This window comes from Haliotis asinina, chromosome 6, assembly GCF_037392515.1.
Source record: "Haliotis asinina isolate JCU_RB_2024 chromosome 6, JCU_Hal_asi_v2, whole genome shotgun sequence".
In the NCBI taxonomy this organism is placed as follows: Eukaryota; Metazoa; Mollusca; class Gastropoda; order Lepetellida; family Haliotidae; genus Haliotis; species Haliotis asinina.
This window is the reverse complement of record NC_090285.1, coordinates 63,178,397-63,199,492: the sequence shown is the minus strand read 5'-3', so window position 1 is coordinate 63,199,492 and position 21,096 is coordinate 63,178,397. Positions and strand designations below refer to the sequence as shown.

General features: G+C 40.5%; 1 protein-coding gene across 1 annotated transcript; it reads left to right on the top strand.

Annotated features, from left to right (window-relative positions):
• Positions 1 to 1,508: 1,508 nt before the first annotated feature.
• Positions 1,509 to 16,707, top strand: LOC137288003 (NADPH oxidase 4-like). Its single transcript, XM_067820363.1, has 13 exons — positions 1,509 to 1,551; positions 2,090 to 2,145; positions 4,792 to 4,905; positions 5,612 to 5,709; positions 7,104 to 7,214; positions 7,553 to 7,633; positions 8,182 to 8,338; positions 8,719 to 8,883; positions 9,632 to 9,694; positions 9,861 to 9,921; positions 13,351 to 13,429; positions 14,146 to 14,271; positions 16,590 to 16,707. The coding sequence occupies exons 1-13, from the start codon at positions 1,509 to 1,511 to the stop codon at positions 16,705 to 16,707; spliced, it is 1,272 nt and encodes a 423-aa protein (XP_067676464.1).
• The last annotated feature ends 4,389 nt before the right edge of the window (positions 16,708 to 21,096 follow it).

Below are 21,096 nucleotides of genomic sequence, written 5' to 3'. Positions count from 1 at the left end.
TGCTATCCTTGGTTACAGTTTCGGCGCAACATGTGTTTGACGCCCTTATCAAATGTTGCGTGTGCTGTGCATTGATGGGCTTAAGGAATGCTGTTATATATTGGCTGCGCCACGCAGACTGAGATCATGGGGATGAAGTCAGCCTCACTGAGAAGCAGTTGGTGATAGGAGCTGAATAGTTTCATTGATAGCGGATCATCCCATGAGAGCAACCATACATCAACGATAAGCTGGAGTTATGGCATACTCATATAAGCCCCACTCATTGAGAAATCAATGCTAATGGGGGATTCCATATTGCGAAAACGTCTGAAGAAAAAGCATTTGTTTTTGGACAACTGTTAAATACTAACGATACCAGGTGTTCGAGAAAAGGTAAACGGATATATAGACGTTGTGGTCACACTGAGCGTTTCATGAATATTGCCCTCAGAGAGTCTCACGTATGCATGTGCATGCGCGTGTGTGAGCATGTGCGGATGTATGCAACACAGCAGTGGATACCAGTCTCAGACACAGTGTACTGACACCTAGCAGAGAGAGTAATCATTCATTCCAACTGCCAAAGAAAAAACCCACGCAAAGATAGTCTTTTCCTGAATCTCCCAATATGTTAAATCCAGCTGAGAATGTCTGAAATGGACAAATGTGCATGTACTAAATTGTGCAGTTATAATTATACCCTGGACATCAATGACTAATCCCGCTTATCATATTTCGAGACCCAGCTTTTCCAGTTCATCCTCGGTCACATTATTTAAAATATACAGTCACTATAAACATATAAACATTTCTTTTGAGAAGTTTACTAAGGTGTATTTCTTCTGCCTTTCCTGATCTCCTTCTGTGTGAGCGTGTGACACGTATATATTTGTCCTTGTTTGAACACCTGGGTTACATCTGTTAACCACCTGTTTTACAGGTTTTCAAAAGGAATACACTCAAAATACCCCCTTAGATCTGAGGAAGTAGGTCTAATTTGACACTAACAAGATCGCGTATAGTAGTCAGAGATCTCAGCCGTGTGGGTGACCTATTTCCTGTGAATCCGGAAGTGAAACGATTCTGGTATTTCCCCGAGAGGGAAAACATTTCCCGCATGTGTGTACTTACTCAACATGTGTTACCTCCCTATGACGGAATCTCTTTGTTCAAGGTGTTTATACGTAGGGTGGACATAATTGACTTTCTCGGTCAAGTTCAAGCAACACTTGCTTCATTCAAGCTTGAAATAATCTCATTCGCTTTTGTTTAGTGAGCCACCTTAAATTATTATTGGATTACGTCAAGGCCACTGTGGGATTACAGTTCTTGGGATTATTGATATGATCATTTGTTAGTGTGGATGATTAAGGAATGGGTAAATACTGACTGTACACAAAGTGTTACAGTTCGCGCGTTTAGGCTGTAAGGATAAGAATGAGTAAACTATCGACAGTAATATAACAATTAAACTGGCCTTTCACACAATACATATACTAGTGTCTACAGTAGATAGACATAGATAGATGGATGGATGGATGGATGGATGGATGGATGGATGGATGGAACGTGGGTCTGGTTCTGGTTTCCTTCGCCTTCAAATGTTGCTAAACACGGCATAACACACACTCTTCTGCAGGTTAAAACCATATGGTGAATGAAATATTTACCCCTGTTCAACTCTTATATCCCTGTAGAACCCCTTAAACCTGGCGGTATTGAAGGATTGGGGGGTTCTTTCACTGGATTAATACTCTTCATTATTTGTACAACATTTTTGACGAGTCCACAGTAAAAACATAACAGTTTTGTTAACGTTTCACTCATGTCTAGCTATATCAAGTATTATTAGGGTGTTTTGATTTCCATTACAAGGCACAATATAAATTAAACACTTCACTCATGACTGACAGAAACAGGTTTTATGCCGCTTTTAGCAATATTCCAGCAATATCACGGCGGAGGACACCAGAAACGGGCTTCAAATAGTGTACCCATGTGGGGAATCGAACCCGGCCTTCGGTGTAACGAACGAATGCTTTACCCACTCGGCTACCCCACCGCGATGTAAACCAAGAACCGAGCTAAGTTGTTCTTAATGTTTCAGATGCTGTGGACTGCAGGTTGCGCTGTGTTGTTCTGGAGAACCTATTGCTACTTCAAGTATGATCCAGGCTTCTATTACGTACATCTGATGTTAGGGGTACGTTGTGACGATGTTAGGGGTACGTTGTGACGATGTTAGGGGTACGTTGTGACGATGTTAGGGGTACGTTGTGTCGATGTTAGGGGTACGTTGTGTCGATGTTAGGGGTACGTTGTGACGATGTTAGGGGTACGTTGTGTCGATGTTAGGGGTACGTTGTGACGATGTTAGGGGTACGTTGTGATGATGTTAGGGGTACGTTGTGACGATGTTAGGGGTACGTTGTGTCGATGTTAGGGGTACGTTGTGACGATGTTAGGGGTACGTTGTGACGATGTTAGGGGTACGTTGTGTCGATGTTAGGGGTACGTTGTGACGATGTTAGGGGTACGTTGTGATGATGTTAGGGGTACGTTGTGACGATGTTAGGGGTACGTTGTGACGATGTTAGGGGTACGTTGTGACGATGTTAGGGGTACGTTGTGTCGATGTTAGGGGTACGTTGTGACGATGTTAGGGGTACGTTGTGATGATGTTAGGGGTACGTTGTGACGATGTTAGGGGTACGTTGTGACGATGTTAGGGGTACGTTGTGATGATGTTAGGGGTACGTTGTGTCGATGTTAGGGGTACGTTGTGATGATGTTAGGGGTACGTTGTGACGATGTTAGGGGTACGTTGTGTCGATGTTAGGGGTACGTTGTGTCGATGTTAGGGGTATGTTGTGACGATGTTTGGGGTACGTTGTGTCGATGTTAGGGGTACGTTGTGACGATGTTAGGGGTATGTTGTGGCGATGTTAGGGGTACGTTGTGACGATGTTAGGGGTATGTTGTGGCGATGTTAGGGGTACATTGTGACGAGCAGCACTGTTGGTACACCACTGTATGACAGCAACTCATACATCCAGACACCTCACCATACTAAACTCCAAATATCAGTGTTCAGCATCGTTATTTGACGTCTATAAAGGACCCTCCGTGAAAATATACTGCCAGTTAACTATGGGTTAAAGGTGTAAGACAGACATGTTTTCAAACACATGAACTATCACCTATTTTCAGTTTTCTATTCATATAACTTTCATCGCCATGGGATGGAATGGAAAAACTATCGTTGGCATGTGTTATATATTTATGATAAGCGTCTGGATACTGTAGAAAACGTTGCCCAGGTTACTTCATTCAACCGTTACGTTTGCCCTTCTCTCATTTTGACAGTATTAGAGATCGAATGTTTAATTTTTTATGACGTCACAAACGAGGAAAAACAATGGTTGCTAAGTGATATATAGAGAATCTCACCCAAGTGTCTACTGATATCAAATATATCAAGTCTAGTTGATAAAGTGACAAATTACCTTTTTACCTTTATTATTGATATAATTGATATCAGGAGAGACGAGGATGAGATTCTGTTTATCATCCAAAATCATTCTTCATTAGTTTTCAGTGAAAAATGTACATCTATGAACACACCACTGGCATTAGCTTTGCAGTGCAACGATGCTATAGCATTGTGACGTCATCAAGTTCATGACGTCATGGCATTGTCAGGGCATTGTGCAAATTCTACTGTCAAAGCTATATCTACTAGGAGATATCTCGATATCAAGCGATATCCCCTGTGCAACACAGTTTTGGATGATAAATGCACATATAATACATATGACACTGGTTATTTCAGCACATGGATCATGAAATGTTATATGTTCTCTCCGTTCATAATGTTGCTATCCACAATGTCATTAAACAGTAGATGAAGAGAAATTAGGGGAAAATGTGACAATTTATTCCATTCCTTCGGAACTGTTTATTAAAAGGGTATAGTTACGTGTATGGTATCAATACATTGTGTAAGCTTTGAGCTCTGTAATACGGGATGAAGTGAGATGATAAAGAGCCACGTGTTTGTGTTATCTGCGACGGAACCATGTGGATGGATTTCACGGAATGGGATGCTTTGCATTTGCGAATATGACACACACCTCACCAAAGCGTGTACGGGATATTTTTAAAAGGTTCCTTATGACCTTTCTCCATGTAAACACACTGAGTTATGTCTGTACATACCGCTGCACCCCCCTGTGTGAATCACCTGGAATGGCTGCGGCTTCCATATGAAGATAAACGATGTGTATAACGCGTGTTGGTTACAGTGGGGAAGGTTACATATGGCAGTTTTATGATTACAAATTGTAATTAATACGATGGACACGTCTATATGTATGCAGACACCTGTTCGCCTGATAACACGTTGTGTCGTTAAAGACTGTACATGGTTAGAACCATTGTGAGTCGATTCTTGTTATCCATTATGCTTTTAAATGGAATAAATAGACATACTTGGTACTTCGACTTGAAAATGAGCGTGTCTTTACGTCATATATCGCACTGTTTCGTTGCATTTCTAATACCTCTAAGAGGCGACTAATGGGATCGAGTGGTCAGGCTCACTGACATTGTTAACATATGTAATCGTATTCCTATTGCGTGGATCGTTGCTCATGCTGTCGATCATCGGATTGTCTGGTCAATTATTGACAGACCGCCGCTATATATAACTAGAATATTGTGTGGCGTTAAACAACAAACCATTCATATCTGACCGGACTGGGTGGTTACAGCAGTATTTGTTCACCAAGTGTGATACTCCTGTTCCAGCCATGGCTGTGCATCTCGCGAGGGTCCGCCGCCGTTCTCAACCTCAACTGTGGCTTCGTTCTGCTGCCCATGTGTCGATCCCTTCTTACGCTGCTGCGTCGAATCAACAGGAAGGTAATAGAAGCATGTCATTAAGTATTAGTCACGCCAAATGATACCTTGGTTTATCCTCGTGCAAACTGTATTGTAAATACGTTGTTGATATGTTTATGTTCATGGGATAGGCAGGAAGCAAAACATGAGGAAGGTTGTTGTTGTTGTTGTTGTTGTTTTTATATAACATTACCTAATCTTGTTTTTATATCAAAACATGTCCCAGCCGTTTAACATTGATCGTGTTCTCCAGTCTGGTGACCCTCCATGTTTTGGAGTTTATTTTTCCTCGTGAATAGCTCTGTTAGAATTGGCCTGCGACAACCCAATTTAAGATTTCTGGTAAAAGGAGGCCAGCGGGATAGGGTGTTCAGCCTCGTTGACTTGGTTGACACATGTCACTGCTTTCCAATAACGTTGATTGATGTTTATGACGATTGGTCACTGGATTATCTGGTCCAGACTCGATCATTTACAGATGGCTCACATATATAGTTTGGATATTTCTGGGTGCGGCGTTAAGCAACAAGCTATGATTTTATTTCAGATCTCTGTGGAAACCATGCGACTGGTCCTCGACACATGCAAGGGTTTTCACATAACATGCGCCTTCTTCATATGTATTAATGCAGGTAAAGCTACACACTATAGAAACGAAGTCGAGTATACTTAGTAAAAGTTTCACAAATGTTTATACGGACTATCGAGATTTTTCTCTCTGTTTCAGTTATTCATTTTGTTGCTCACATGTTCAATGCCAGGAACTTTTCTCAGTTCTACAACTCGGCCATTCCAGGTGTCAACGGTGCACATTTCTCAAACCAGGTAACGTCCCGATATCCCGTCACAAAACAACTAAGGCGCTTAACGTCAGGGAAAGGGCATATGTTACCTCCATCCAGCATTTTCCGTAAGAGGAGCTCATAAAATATGGATGTAAAATATGGCGAAACTCAGTTATGGGTTTAGTTATGGCACGCATTTTGATCGGAGGATTGGAACTACGAACCCTCTTAAAGCGGCTCCATTTAGTCAAGGGAGATCACTGTACAGAGTTAGTTGAGGTAACTAGATTGTTTGTTTTAATTTCTTCATTTGAACAGGAAATCATGATTCGAATTAATTCTGTTATTCATACTCCGTTTGGCAGCAGGTGATCTCGTTAACACAGGATTCTGTACTATGATACGGCAATCTCCTGTCTTTCCAAGCCAGTAGCGTAGGGCATCTCCTTAGTTCTATTAAGTAAACACGTGCCTGAACTTCCAAACATGATATAGGAAGAACAGCCCTTTGCCAGTGTCGTTTGAATGACTCAGCTTCGTTATATCCCACGACGTTCAGTTTGAACGCTACATAACCCCCTCACAGAAAACAGACATTCCTCCGAAGTCCCTCCCCTAGTGATGAAGATGTCACCGTGTGACAGGGTGTTTAACATATCCTCTACGCGACATCGTCTACACCTGAGATAGATTATTTCGACGAGATATAGAAAACTGATATATTGATCTTAATGGTTCGCTCATTCTAACCGGAACTACAGACATCTAGACGCTCACTGGCTGATGAGAAAGCTCACCTGGAGCTACCGTGTCAGTAGACGTCATACTGGGGGATGTCACATCAAAGAAAACGACGTCTAATTAGACTGGTGGTTGAAGGTAGACGTCAACAGTCATGTCTGGTTTTCTTCTGTCATTTACCCCTCCGTTTTCTGATTGAGGTATTGGTAACAAAACAACAATACCCTGCATGGATTAATGGTTGAAATCCATCCTTGATACTCCCCGCTGTGATATCGCTGGAGTGTCAATTACAAAACATATTGTAATCATTTGCATATTGTTCCGTTATCACTTGTGACCTTGTCATAATTCACTAATTTGTCTACGCCTGGGGTATTTAGTCCCTATATATATATATTGAATTTGCGTATTTGCAGGATCCTCTCCTTGTTGTTATAACAACAGGTAATTTATTTTTTGTTTCCTTCTGAATAATTTTGAATTTTTACTTTTTACATTATATACGTGCATTTAGATAACACTAAATAGACGAATAAGGATGCATCATAACGAAACCTTGCTCATAATATCATCCACTTGTCTGTCTGGTTAAGATTCGATCAGTTACGCCCTCAGGTCGCTGGAATACTGTTGAGTAGGACAAACCAACAAAGACATCACTGTAACTGTAAACGGAACTTCACTTTTCAGTTCCAGGGATCACGGGGATGATGATGATGATGATTCTGATAATGATTGTGACAACAAGTTTCCGTTACATGAGGTGAGGATCACAAAGGTCGGAATGCCTGTAGATGATGTGTGAGTGAAGACGTAGACACTGTTTTGATAAGTAGACGTTGAAAACAGGCTCACATAAAGTTTACTGTTAAACCGAATGAAGCCTTAATCGCCCCGCACACAATGCGTGGCAGCGTGCATGCATTTACCAACCTTAAACGGGGTTATTGGTATTTTTATAGTTTATTATCACACACCTGCACCTAACTGACCACCAGCACCACCATACCTAACTGAAGCTACGCGTTCACTATTCCGTTTGATTATTTATAAGCGTAAGTGTTTGGTTGTAACGAGGTAAATGCGTGACTTTCATGTTTATGATTATAGTTTGTGACTTGTTTGTTTATTTGTTTCAGGGACACCAACTACGACCTGTTCTGGTACACACACAGACTCATCGTGATATTCTACATCCTTCTACTCATACACGCCTTAAGGTGAGTGCTGGATCAGGAGCTTTGGTGAGTGAGTGAGTTTAGTTTGACGCCGCTGTGAACATTACCGCTTCGAAGAAGCTGACGGGTTCTGGTGATCCGGTTAGAACTGGACTTCTGCAGCCAATACCTGATAAAATAAGTTTCTATCGATATCGGGTGGTAAGACTCGCACATCTGGTTAACAAATGTCATCGTATCCAACTTGCGTAGATCGATGCTGATGGTGTTAATCACTGGATTCACTGGCCCAGACTTGATTATTTACAGACCATCGAAATATATCTAGAATATTTCTGGCTTGTATTTTAATCGGACCTTTTTAATGATGTAACATTGGATCAAAAAGAGTTACTAGTATATTCTTTCACTAGTGTGATTATGTATGCTTATACTTGTTTTTTGCATTTTGATAGTAACATTTGTTATTTGACGTATTCTGTTGATACAAGGCATGGTGATTGTATTATTATGATTCATCTGTTATACTCTGTTATATCTGTTATAAACCTAAACTCACTCACCCATCTCTGTTGCAACTCCGTTATCAGGGGACCGATACGGAAGCAGGTCAACATTCCCGCTCACACACCCGGATGTAACGATACATTGAAAATGTCAATGGCTGAACCGGAACCGGAACCAGAATATTCATTTCACTCCTACCGTTGTCAAGAGGAACCAAAGTTTGACAGTATCGGTTGCCAGGTACGTCATCGAGTTTCCTACAGTTGTGTTATTACTGTATTCCATCACAGCCTTCAACATCAGCCTTGCGGGACATTGATTCCGGTTCACACCTACACATCATTTGATGATTTGGTTTGAGGACCTCACTTGCGTTTGTTAGAATGGAGATAACAGTTATATTAATCGTAACCAGTACAAGTACGGTCAGTTAACGGTCAGACAAGCCTTCTAATCAGGACGGCCCATGGTGATATGGCCAGCTACAATAAATGTCATGATTACAGAGTCACAGAAACATTTTGATAGCTGTTGTTGTCTGCAAAATGCTAATCCTGATTCGGGGTATTTGTATCAAGTATAATTTTACATCGCATGCGGTATCTGTCTTTGTATTTCAGTCCTGGCTGTGGATAGGCATACCCCTTCTTCTCTACGTCATAGATGGTGCCTTCCGCATGAAGCAAAGGGAAACAACTGTAATTGTCACGGACATAATCGAACATGACTGTGACGTCATTGAAATACAAATGCAAACGGATATGCGCAAACCTTCACCAGGGCAGGTAATTATATACACTGTTTGCAATGATATTAACAAGTGTTTTTCGTGGGTTCTTACTTAGGTTACAATACACAAGTAAGTTACTTTTCATTAGTGATTCGTAAATACAACTATTTCGTTATACCTATTTCGAGTTTAAATTAGTGAATAGCTAATTTCAGTAACCATCACATCCCCTCACTGTAATAATCACTTCTTTTGCGATGTAAGCTGTATGTTTAAACAATGCAGTAATATTTGTTGAGCGAATATACTGACGAAGAAAAGAAAGTACACATCCGTGTTATTTTGGTAATACATGCTTAGTGTTTGTGGCTTGTAAGTCAAACTCAAATTAAATTACATAAATTCAAAATAATTACGTTCACTTGTATTTTGGAAAATCATCCCCTTGTGTATACTTTCTTTTGTACGTCAGTGTAGGTTTACATGGTTGTAACTGGTTTGGTTTTATAATCGACGTGATGGTTTTCATATTTTGAGTACTGATGACGTTTCCGTGCCAAAATGGGCTGTGGGGGTAGCGTAATGCTTAAAGCGTTTTCTCGTCACACTTACGACTCTCCTCATGGGTTCACTGTGTGAAGCCCAATTTTGGTGTTCCCCATAATGCTGTTGCTGGAATATTGCTAAAAGAGACGTACATCCAATCTCAGTCAGTCAGTACGTGCCAAACCATTTTTAAAAAATCTATCCCTTTACATGCAGTATATTTAACAAGAATCATCTCAGTGATGGTTTCTTTGCAGTATGTTTTGATCCAGTGTCCGAGACTCTCCGTCTTTGAATGGCATCCATATTCAATCACGAAGGTACTGTAGCATCACATTATTACAAAAGTACTTTTGTTATACCCGTAAAGAACCCAAGAGCGATAGACATGATCCGTTTTACATTAAAACTGTTTATGTCGAAATGTAATATTGTCGAAATGTACTTAATCAATTCTTCACCTTTACCAACATGTCCATTTTGCAGTGTCCGACGAGAGAACATCCAGAAATATCAGTACATATCCGAACACACGGTGACTGGTCAGGTGAATTGGTAACTATTACTCAATATCTTGTCATTAGAATCATAAAATCTCCCGTGTTAAGAAACACTGTGTCAACTCTACGGTGGGACGATGTATATGACAAGGGCTAGAACAGGCTGCTTTCGCTGATCCGTTGATCGTTATTCGAATGCCATATTTTCCTGGTCCTCTGTCTGTCAAACCTATGTGCGTTTCACTGAAGGCGTTATACAAGTACATCCTCAGGAAAGCCCAGCCAAGACTAGTCTGTGTGACAATCCCTGAACTGCATTATTTGACCTTCTATCGATCTCGTTCTGCAATGTTAAAGGGGCACTAATGCGGAGCAATTTCCGTGGACTGGTGTAAACTTTTGTTATTGTTTTTCACCCGTGAGTACCCGGATGATATCCCAGAATTCGTGACTGGTTCGTGACCTCTGCTGCGCAGTCCTTGTGCGCAATTGACAGTTTAATTATAGACAGATCAACTATGGTGAAGTCATTTTTACTTCATTACAAATGTATTGTGAAAACAAATGAAACACTTTGAAGGTTAATCATCTGCCAGTGGTAGAAATAGTAAAAAAACTATTAGGACGGAAAAATAGCGAAGCCAATTTACGTCTCTATATTTTGTCTCATAATCCTAATTAGTTTATTGTATATTTGTAGGATTTTGAAAATTACTAAAAGAACGCACGGTCTGCTTATACTTATAGTACATTTCTAACATGACAGTAACATTTATACATTGTATCAGGGATACCCTACCTCTATATAGGCTCCCTGATTGTATAGATTGCCAATGTGGATCCTATTTAACATACATACGCGATCTAGTGTGTGTTTCTGTCATATAGATTCTGCTGAATGCTACGACAAATAAATTAAAACAAAATGCAAATAATGAATGTAAAACAGACTAATTTTATAGCAACAATGTCAGGCTACTACCTTGTTCAGGAATGTATTCATCAATATCCATATAAAAGATCGTATTCCATTCATCTGCAGCTGGTAAATAATCCTTCTCTGTGTCGGGTGTCTTACAACTGTCTAATTTGCGAAAAAGTAACACATCGTTTCACGTCTTTCACATTGGTGAAAAACTGACAAACCTCTCATTGGTCACCCAAGATAGCACACCTGGCAACTAATTGTATGATGTCCGCCATTCTAAGTAATTTAGTTAACCAATAATGAGCAATCAATCAATTAACGCAAGGGTGGTTAATTCTTTGAAGGGAGGATGTTGTTTTTACACTCGCACTTTACGACAGGGTGTAGTCAGTGTGAATTAGTACATCTACACACACTGTCTTTTGACAAATCCGCTAGAAGATAAAAGTAATTAATTAATCAGTGTGTTATCGGTTAATCCTTTGATCGATGTTTGTTTTTGTAACTCAGTTGATAAATCCTCTAGCATCACATACATGCACATATTACATAACATACAATACATTTGCCTATACAGACCTTAATTTACAATGTTGAGTATTTAAACCAGACAGGAGAAATGTCAAATGGGAACCTTTGTTGAGTAACCGAAGTGATGGTACCGCTAATTATACCTGTTATAAATTCATTAACTGACCATCCAAAGAATGATGACAAATAACACGTGTAGGTTTACACCATCAAACGCGAGTTACAGCAAGGAAGATGTAATCTCTGTGTCGCATGCAGCCTGAAAACACTTATGGGCCGAAACTGTTTTGAGGATACCAACGGAACTTCGTTACATAAGGAATACATATTGGCATTGGCTGTGTACTTGGGTAAATAGGTGTAATAAGTTGGGTTTTTTTACGTAGGAAAATTTTCAGATTTCTCTACCAAAGGCAAAATCATCGTTTTTAGTTTACGAATTCAAATAAATCAACTGTGTGTTTTTATTATCATAAATAATAATCCAGGGTAGCTACCATAGCTACCAAAATGTACATATGATATTTGCTATCACAGCTGAACTAACACCCAAAACTACCCAACTATAAAGCTTTGCAATCTTTAGGACTGAAACAAATGGCTTGCTACGTGCCTCTAGACATCATATTTTCACGTAACATGATTAAATATCGAGGATAGAAATAGGATCAAATTGGATCAGTCACTATACCATCCAAGCATCCGAAAAAAACTACACTGCTGGGATATTTTGTTACGATCAGACAAGGAATACCGTGGATATTTTTAAATAATGGCATATGATGGGCATCCGGCCTCTTGACTGTCTAGGTGAAGAAATTCTGCTAATATGAACAGGAGCCCAGTCCCTTTGTCCGTCACGGTCGAGGGAGCGGGCGCTGACCAATTTGCAGTTTGGTTTCGTAATTAGACCGTTGGCGAGAAACATTATTCGCTCCGCATCAGTGCCCCTTTAAGGCCTAAATGAAGCAAGTCTGGATAACCGCAAGTTGCGGTTGTGAATCTCCCATCTCATCTTGACTCCGTATCAGTTTAAAAGGAATTGTTTCTATCAAATTAATTATATTCAGACTCTGCGCGTTAGTCCACCCCAGCCCGGTGCATCCAAATTCAACTCACCGTCAGTTCACACCAAGCTCACACTCTCTGTTACCACCATGATAGCCAATGGGCTTTAAAACCCAACTACTTCAAACCCTTCATATCCTTATTATAAACTGCTACACTTAAACTCACTCACTCACTCACTCACTCACTCACTCACTCACTCACTCTCGTTATGTGTTTTCCCATTCCCCTTTAACAGCCAGCCTTTGCATAAGTAGTGTTGAGGGGATGGATCCAGTTATATGGTTAACCACCTATGTAGAGCTGAAGGCAGTGACGCATCTTCCCCAGTCTCATCCTCCGTCACGTGGTAGACGTCTTGCCGCCTCACCTGTTTTGTGACAATCTCAATTAGGGAATTAAGGTATGATGAGACATTTGGCTGTGTGGCTCTCGGCACAGACTTACATATCGGATTTGGAAAATAGGACCAAGAGACATATTCATGGAAATGCATTGTATGTTCAGAATTATATTACATGTACTACACATTTCAAATTTTGAAATTTCTCAAATACAAGCTTTCTAGTTGTCAGAGAGAAAACACCACTGTCGTCTTCTGACTGATTTCTCAGTAATTTATTGAAGAGATATGTCTCCCTGAAACTTATTGTCGGGGAGTCGAATCCCAGTTCATTCCTGTAGGGTTTGTAGGTTTGTTTGCACCAAATCCCAGCTCGTTCTTGTCATAGTAAGCATCTAATTTAACGTGTCACCGACTCGTCACCATCTTCAACACTAAGTCAACGGGCCGTGGTGATGTGCGGGAAGTACTGTTCGTTATCCCACACCCACAAACAAGTGAGTTGTTCTTCGAAACCGGCTCATCGCAATCCGCAATTTTCCATATCATGCATTTCAGCATTTCTGTTCTCGAAGATCACAAGAACTATATACGTCTATATTTTAGAGAGACTCGGGACACACGTGCAGGATCTGCTTCACGAAGAGCGTGGCGAATCTGCTGAGTCACTTGATGAGACATCTCGGTAAGAATATCCAACAGTGATTAAACCAAGTATGTGTGTTTTGTATTCTGTATATATTAATCTGTCGTCGATCTTATTCAATAGAAAAACAAAATCGGTTAAAGTATATAACTGAAACAGGTATGATACTTTCATCAAACAATCAGTTCATTCTTTGTAAGTTACCTTGTAGAGAATGACAGAATTGTCTGGCCATCTTATTGGCATGATACATGCATTCTAACATGTTTAAATGTCATACAAAGCCATTAAACCGTATCTGTATAACTATATCAGTGACATACGGTTCAACGCTGGTTATGGTTTTAATGTTAAACATTGCTCAGTGTCAATGACATGTATATAAGTTAAGTCAAGTTCATGATACGTACAAAGCAATTTGATGCTCACCATAGTTTAGTGATTTTACCACTAATTATGGACGACAGTTCCGCAGTGAAGCCGTAACGTGTCATAGAGATACGAGATGCTCAATCTCCAGGACATATAGAAGGGCAGAGTATATACTCTCGTCTTTACTTTTTTTATGCCGCACACCATACTCCATAACGAGAATGACAAATAATGGAACTTGGACCGGATATTCTGGTGATGGAATGAGTCTGGTCCCTGGGCGGAATACCATGACTATTGGCAAGGAGGCTTGTGATGCTACGTCGTGTATTTACCGTTATCTACATCCACAAGGATAATGATGCTCATGTATTGTTTTGTAGGTTGAAGCTGGTAGTTGATGGGCCTTTTGGGGGACCTCTCGATGCAGTTCTTCAGAGTCGGGTTGCCGTGTGTATTGCTGGTGGAATAGGAATAACGCCGTTCATCGCTGTGTTAAACCATGTCAGGTAAACAGCTGATACAATACAGAGATGTGACTCCATGGAATGAAACCATGTCAGGTAAACAGCTGATACAATACAGAGATGTGACTCCATGGAATGAAACCATGTAAGGTAAACAGCTGATACAATACAGAGATGTGACTCCGTGGAACGCACTTGGAATGAAATATGCATCAATCAAAGTACTGAAATGACCAGTTTTGGATCAGTCAATGAATGCCGTAGTCCCTTGGCACCTCAATTCCTGTGTTTCTTACTTATCCCAGAACGGTTCTGATCTTGGTGCAATGGCATCAAATCCCAACCATCTCTGTGTAAACGCACGTGAATATCGTCTTTGAGAATTCAGCTGACGCAGCGAGGCATATTTGAAGTAATGTTTAAATTCACTTAAACCGTGCTGACCTTCATAGTAGTGTGCGAGGTGGTTTGAACGCCGCTGTTAGACGGATTATTACAGACCGCCGCCGTATGGGTGGAATATTGCTAAATGCGTCGTAAAACTAAATTTGCTTAGAGCTCGGGTATGTTGCTATCAAATTCAGAAACATAATCGTTGCGATCTGGGATTCGAGCCCGCAATTTTAGATTTTTGATGTAATTTCCCAAAGCAGTAAGACACAAATGTCAATGTGCTAAGCAGGTCATACCCGAATATATTCACCACTACAAGAAATGGTCTATACACTCTATATTATAATGTTATCAATGGTGAATGGTTGATGGTGCATCACAAGTATATTTCTATGTATGTCCCAGGTCTAGCAAACACAAGTTAAAACCAAAACGTCTCTACCTACTATGGGTCTGTCGTTCACTACTGGAGGTAACGTGCTTCCTAGACACCATCATATCCACCCATCAACATGTAAGTTTGCGATTTTCATTATGTGTTCAACGGTGTCGATATCCAGTGTGCGAAATAGTTTCCAAATTTTGCTAGCCAGTCGGGCGGGAAACTTACTAACCCAAAGTAATTCACTAGCCCGAAACTTTGACGTTAAAACAAAACATGACAAAAAGTTGAAATACCATCAGAAACAAATGGCCAGTAGGCACGATGGCGCCATATAGCTATAATATTGCTGCGTGAGGCATTAAACTAAAACACTCACTCACTAGGCACCGGCTAGCGGTCCAGTAGCTATTTCGCACATTGTTGATATGTGCTTATCATGTGCTCATCATGTGCTTATCATGTCAGTAACATAATATTATCATGTGGGTCTGTGTTAAAACAATTTAACATGGCAAATACGGAACACCCAAAGTTCGGTATGGGTCGAGAAAGACCTAGAAAATTACGTAGTTTCTGCACGGGATAATCTCTGTTGCCTGAATTGGGGATTATATTAATGGGTATATATGTTGTATGTTTCAAGTTATGGGATCAAAATATACCTGATTTCCTGGACATCCGGTTCCACTGTACAGGTCTACAAGAGTCCCATATACAGGTCAGTTCAAGGAAAGCGTGGAGAAGAGAGATGATGAAAACTTTGTACCAAGTATTCGGATTGTATGTTACTCATTGTGTCTGTAGGTAGTCAGTTGTAAATTTAAATATTTAGTGACTTGAATTCTGAAGCATCTGTTATATTCAGTGATACCTTATTTTCTCGTACTCTACTGGCAGGGTCACGGTTGGATGCATCGTTGGACGATATCGTAATTCTGTCATGTCAATGGGTTTGTTTCGGAATTCAGATGAGTTGATGGTTCTTGATTGTCCTCCGAACTTCGAATTAATTAACACAACGAAATAACATAACCTGCATACAACGAATGACGTTTATATGAAAGTTTTATATTTTAGGCAATTCCCACCCAGCAGCGACACTTTGTTACCACACGTCTACAACGTGGACGGCCGGTCTGGCCACAACACTTCCGGGAGTTTTGTGATGCACACAAACGGTAATAATTATATATATTTGGGTTTTCTGATTCCAGGGTGTAATTGTTGTTGTTCTGTTGTAAAAATATACACCTTTCCAGCAAAAACTTGAACTTACGGAAAATGAGAAAACATAAGATCGAGCATTATTCGTCTTTATAAAACATCTATGTTTCGGGAAGTTTTCACAATTATAGTCGATTATAAATTTGTATAAACACTTATAATCCCCCCGAGTATTTCGGATGTTTGTTCCCATTCGACACCTTATTGAACGAATACTTAGATATTAGCGGACAATCAAACTCGTCTTACAATAGTAATATGAGAAGCTATTGATGGCGGATAATGTACAGTGTGAGCGAGTTGAATTGACATCTTCCAGGAATGTTATACACATTGGATGAACTTGTCGTTTTTACAGGACGACTGTTGATGTGTTTGTTTGTGGACCCAAGGCTATGATTGAAGACGTCCAAAGGCAGTGTCTCAGAGCCAACGTAGAAAAGACTAACTTCATATTCCACAGGGAATCTTTCTGAAACAAAAGCAACGAATTTCTGAACTAGTGTCGTGAAGACTTGCAATATGGAGAGCGGAAATCAAAGTCGACCGACTAAAGTTCATGTTTAAGAACTATCCGCGAACAGATGTGATATATTTTGGAAAGAAGACAGAAGGTCCAGTTTACAAAGACGAGTCAAAAGTCATGATCTCACATATATACCCTCCGTTCTTCTCACGGAATGATAATGAGAAATGAGAATTAAATGTCAGCAGTTAGAACTTTGAGGTTACGAAATACTAAGGCACAGTCTAAAATTGACTTTGATTGCCAACATTCGGAATAATGAGGTAATGGATTAATTAGGTCCGAAGAAATGACCTCCTGAAATACTGAATTAGCAAGGTTTAGGGTACAGGGTGTTATAGGTCAGAATATAACACAATCTCCTAAATGTGAGACTAATACTGCTGCGGATCAGAGGACACTTCCACGGGATTTCAATAAACATTCTGATCGCAATATCAGCGTAATAGCTTTTGAGTCTCGGTGACATCTGGCTCAGCTACTCGTCATTCAGATTGCGTGTTCCAGAGGTGCGTTGCAAATAACAAATCGTTTGCAAGCGATTATCTGACAACGGAGTGCCAACTTCCAGCCTCTTGCAATCGCTCCAATTGCTGTGTGAGGTCGCTTCGTTCTCAAAGCGAAATGGCTGCTTTGTTAAATTTGAGTTATCAGCTGGGAAATGGTAGAGACAGCTCCATTCGTAACTACTCGTGTCATTTCGGCAAGCCGGATGGCGTCTCGTACTCCTCTCGTGGCCATGTTTACGACTGGGTCCTGTGTAAGCGCAAACGTGCATGGAGATGAAAATAGTCTAGTACTATTATCAAGGAAAGATAACTCTGATTTTTTTTAATATGGCTCTTAGAATATCCTACATCCCGTGGGCAAAACAGCAATACGGTCTTTTCCTTTGCAAATATGTTTCAGTGTTGAAAGGTGTTCATCCTTTAGCTCAAAGTTTATGTTTAAATTGCGCTTTGTAGTTTCACAGTTCAACGGTTCCGTCATTTTCATGTTTTGAAATGCGTTTTACTACGCGCAGTTTGTTTGGTTTGGCGAGATTCTTGGCGATGATGGCGTACGAGAGGGGTACGAGTCTTCTTGTAGGTCACGGAAAGAGGCGAGTAGTTACGAATGAGACAGCTCACATCCCAGCATCCTCAGTTTGTTCCACAGGTTCAGTGTAGTCATCAACAGTCATAAATTCGTCAGCTCCTCGTTGAGGCTCTTCTTATACCATAGTCATTAGGGCCTTCGTCATTACGGCCAGGGGATCAAACGGTAATCACTCTGCCATTTTGGAAGAGTGAGAAACGGTTCGAGCTGTTGCAAGACCGGGATAAGTGATTCATTTGCCCTAGAAATCAGTGCACCCTAGAAATCATGAAGGAAGGGCAGATCCGATTTCAGTGACATTGCAGATATCACAATGTGTATCATTCATTCGTGACAAAATTCTGTTATACAGAATTCTATGTTATGCCAAATTCGAGGCAGACAATGTACTTCATTATGGTACTGCATTGTTTATGATATGTTTGCAATTATACTTCTCTAACTTAGATTTGCCAATAAAGCGAAGAATTTTCATGTTTGTTTGCTTTGTCTAGACACCATTTTCGCTCATGCTGACTTTGTATACACTCCTACCAGAGGTCTTCCTTGGTGTAAGTCTCTTGTTACTCTAACATTAAAAACATCACTTAAGTGAAAGTCGTTTAAATTTTGGAAATTCCTGCGTATAGCGATATAGGGGAATTGTCTGTTGTTCAAGTTCAGTCATATGTACACCATCCTTGACAAGGAATGAATGGGATCGGTTTAATGCTGTTCCGAACTGTTACTACTTCCACATTTGCCATCAATAAACTGACAGTGACTTGACTGCTACACGTTTCCGTGATTTTTCCCAGATTTCTGCATTTCACGGAACAGTGGCAGAAATTATCTATTTGACGTGTACCATACGGTCGTTCCTAAAATGACTGAGTGAGTATGGGTTTACGCAGCCTTTAGCAATATTTCAGCAATATTAAGACATTAGAAATAGGCTTCACACATTGTATCCATGATGGGAATCGAACCGGTTCTTCGACTTGACGAGAGAACGCTTTAACCGCTAGCCCATCGCCCCTCGTTCCCCAAATAATTGATTTACACTTGCATGTGTTTGTAACGGGTGCCACCACTGTGGACGCATAAACCTTCCTGAAACTATTGTCATCATTATCACCACAATAGTGATTCGTGTAGATATGTGCATTTTTAAAGGCGGAATCGCAGGAAAGACGCTTCTTTTGTTAAAGATTTCTTGTGAATATAACAAGAGATTTTTTCACGTTTTTAAAGATAAGACACAATATGTCAAAAGATTTTCACAATTTATTATGATATTCCTCGTATCAAGACATGTATATGTTAGTTTACACATTTCCATGGAAACGGACGGTTTCCGCCTAAATGAACACATGATATTACATATAGCCGCTGGAGTGCTGCTGTCGGTTCTGATAACCCCAGTGTCTTGAAGTAATCCTCATGGAGCAGTCATGCAAGCTCGCAGTGTGGGCTGCATGATTCGTCTTCACTAAACAGTGAACACAGTGAACACTTGTCATCTTGATCCGTGTCGCGGACAACGAATGTGCAGACGAGATGGCACCTTGAGGTTTAAGCAGTTCAAAGTCCATCTCGGCTTACCTTCATCATTTGTATTTTAAGATTTTCGAAAAGAAATAAGTGTTTGTGGTTTCTAAAACTGAAAGTACAAATACTAACATACAGGCAGTATACATTCAAAATGAGCAAAATATTTGCTGAAGGAGCATTTTCTTGTTGGTTAAATATAAAACGCCAAGGCCAGAAATGAGCCAGTCTCATTCATTCATTCATTCTGATCTGACTATTGTTGACCTTGTCGCTATTCACTCACATAATTTGTTACCCGAAAAGACGGGGTTTGAACTGGTCTTCAGTAACATGGAGCGGGTCGTCATCATATCCCATTTGCGTACATCAGTGCACATGCTGTTGGTCACGGGACTATCTGGTTTATTTACAACCTGCTGTCATATAGCTGGACTATTGCGGAGTAAGGTGTTAAACAATGATCGAACCAAAGCGAATCACATAATCTACATTGCAAAGTGTTTGTTGCATGGCATCACGCATGGGTACTCGAATCGTAGTGTCAGTATCGTGAACAATATAGTCCTGACAATCACCTTTCATGCAGTTACATTCGTAATTGTTATCAAGGGGATTGTTGTATATTCTGTGGCCATTGTGACAAAAACTGCTGTCAGTTGCTAGGTTTCCTTATAGCTGCACTTTGAAGGTTGACGCGTCTCTAGTGACAGTGGTACCTAAGACCCTCCATGAGACACTGGTTCCTTATAGCGTCTCTGGTGACAGTGGTACCTAAGACCCTCCATGAGACACTGGTTCCTTATAGCGTCTCTTGTCACAGTGGTACCTAAGACCCTCCCTGAGACACTGGTTCCTTATAGCGTCTCTTGTCACAGTGGTACCTAAGACCCTCCATGAGACACTGGTTCCTTATAGCGTCTCTGGTGACAGTGGTACCTAAGACCCTCCCTGAGACACTGGTTCCTTATAGCGTCTCTTGTGACAGCGGTACCTAAGACCTTCCCTGTGACACTGCCTCCTTCTAGCGTCTCTTGCGACAGTAGAACCTCCCTTTCGCTTTGGTGTCTACATTAAGTGTCTTTTTATGTTATATGATATCATATACCATGAATTCAAGGAACGCCATATGACTCATGCTCAAAGGTTGTAAAAGTAACGTCAGTATTTCAGAATTTCTACGATATGTTAATCGTGTCTTCAGCTAAATGACTGACTAGCAAATTGCATGTGTTTGTGCTGAGTGTCACGGAAGGACACCCTAACCCCAGTCTCATTTCTAACTGAGAGTGATTGTTAATGTCAGTCTTATTAAACAGTCGAATTCATACAATAGACGCTATTTTCATCATACATGTCTTATTAATGTAAATTCACATTTTTGTATAGACGTATTCCTATAGTAGGCTCTCGTATAATCACAATTTTCTTATGATTATGGAAGGGTTTACAGCATATTAGTGTAGAAATATCCAAGAACAAAGTGTCTGTAAGGTATGTCCCACAGCCTCACAAGAGACGATCACACCATCCTAATATGTATCAGCTAGTTCGTCTGTGAAACATCATGCCAATATTAATTGCCACAAAGCCGGAATGGCGTGCTCCTAGCGGCAACCTATAAATGGTTCGCGTGACACTGAAGCTTTCAGTCGAAAGTCTGGCGTCACGGCAGAAGACACTGCCGTTCATGTCACAGTAGAGTCTGGGG

Coding starts and splice junctions, on each gene's coding strand:
- LOC137288003 (XM_067820363.1), top strand. CDS start 1,509: ATGGATGGATGGATGGATGGATGGATGGATGGATGGATGGAAC. Junction 2,146..4,791: donor AGAACCTATTGCTACTTCAA/GTATGATCCAGG, acceptor CTCCTGTTCCAG/CCATGGCTGTGCATCTCGCG. Junction 7,215..7,552: donor GGAATGCCTGTAGATGATGT/GTGAGTGAAGAC, acceptor TATTTGTTTCAG/GGACACCAACTACGACCTGT.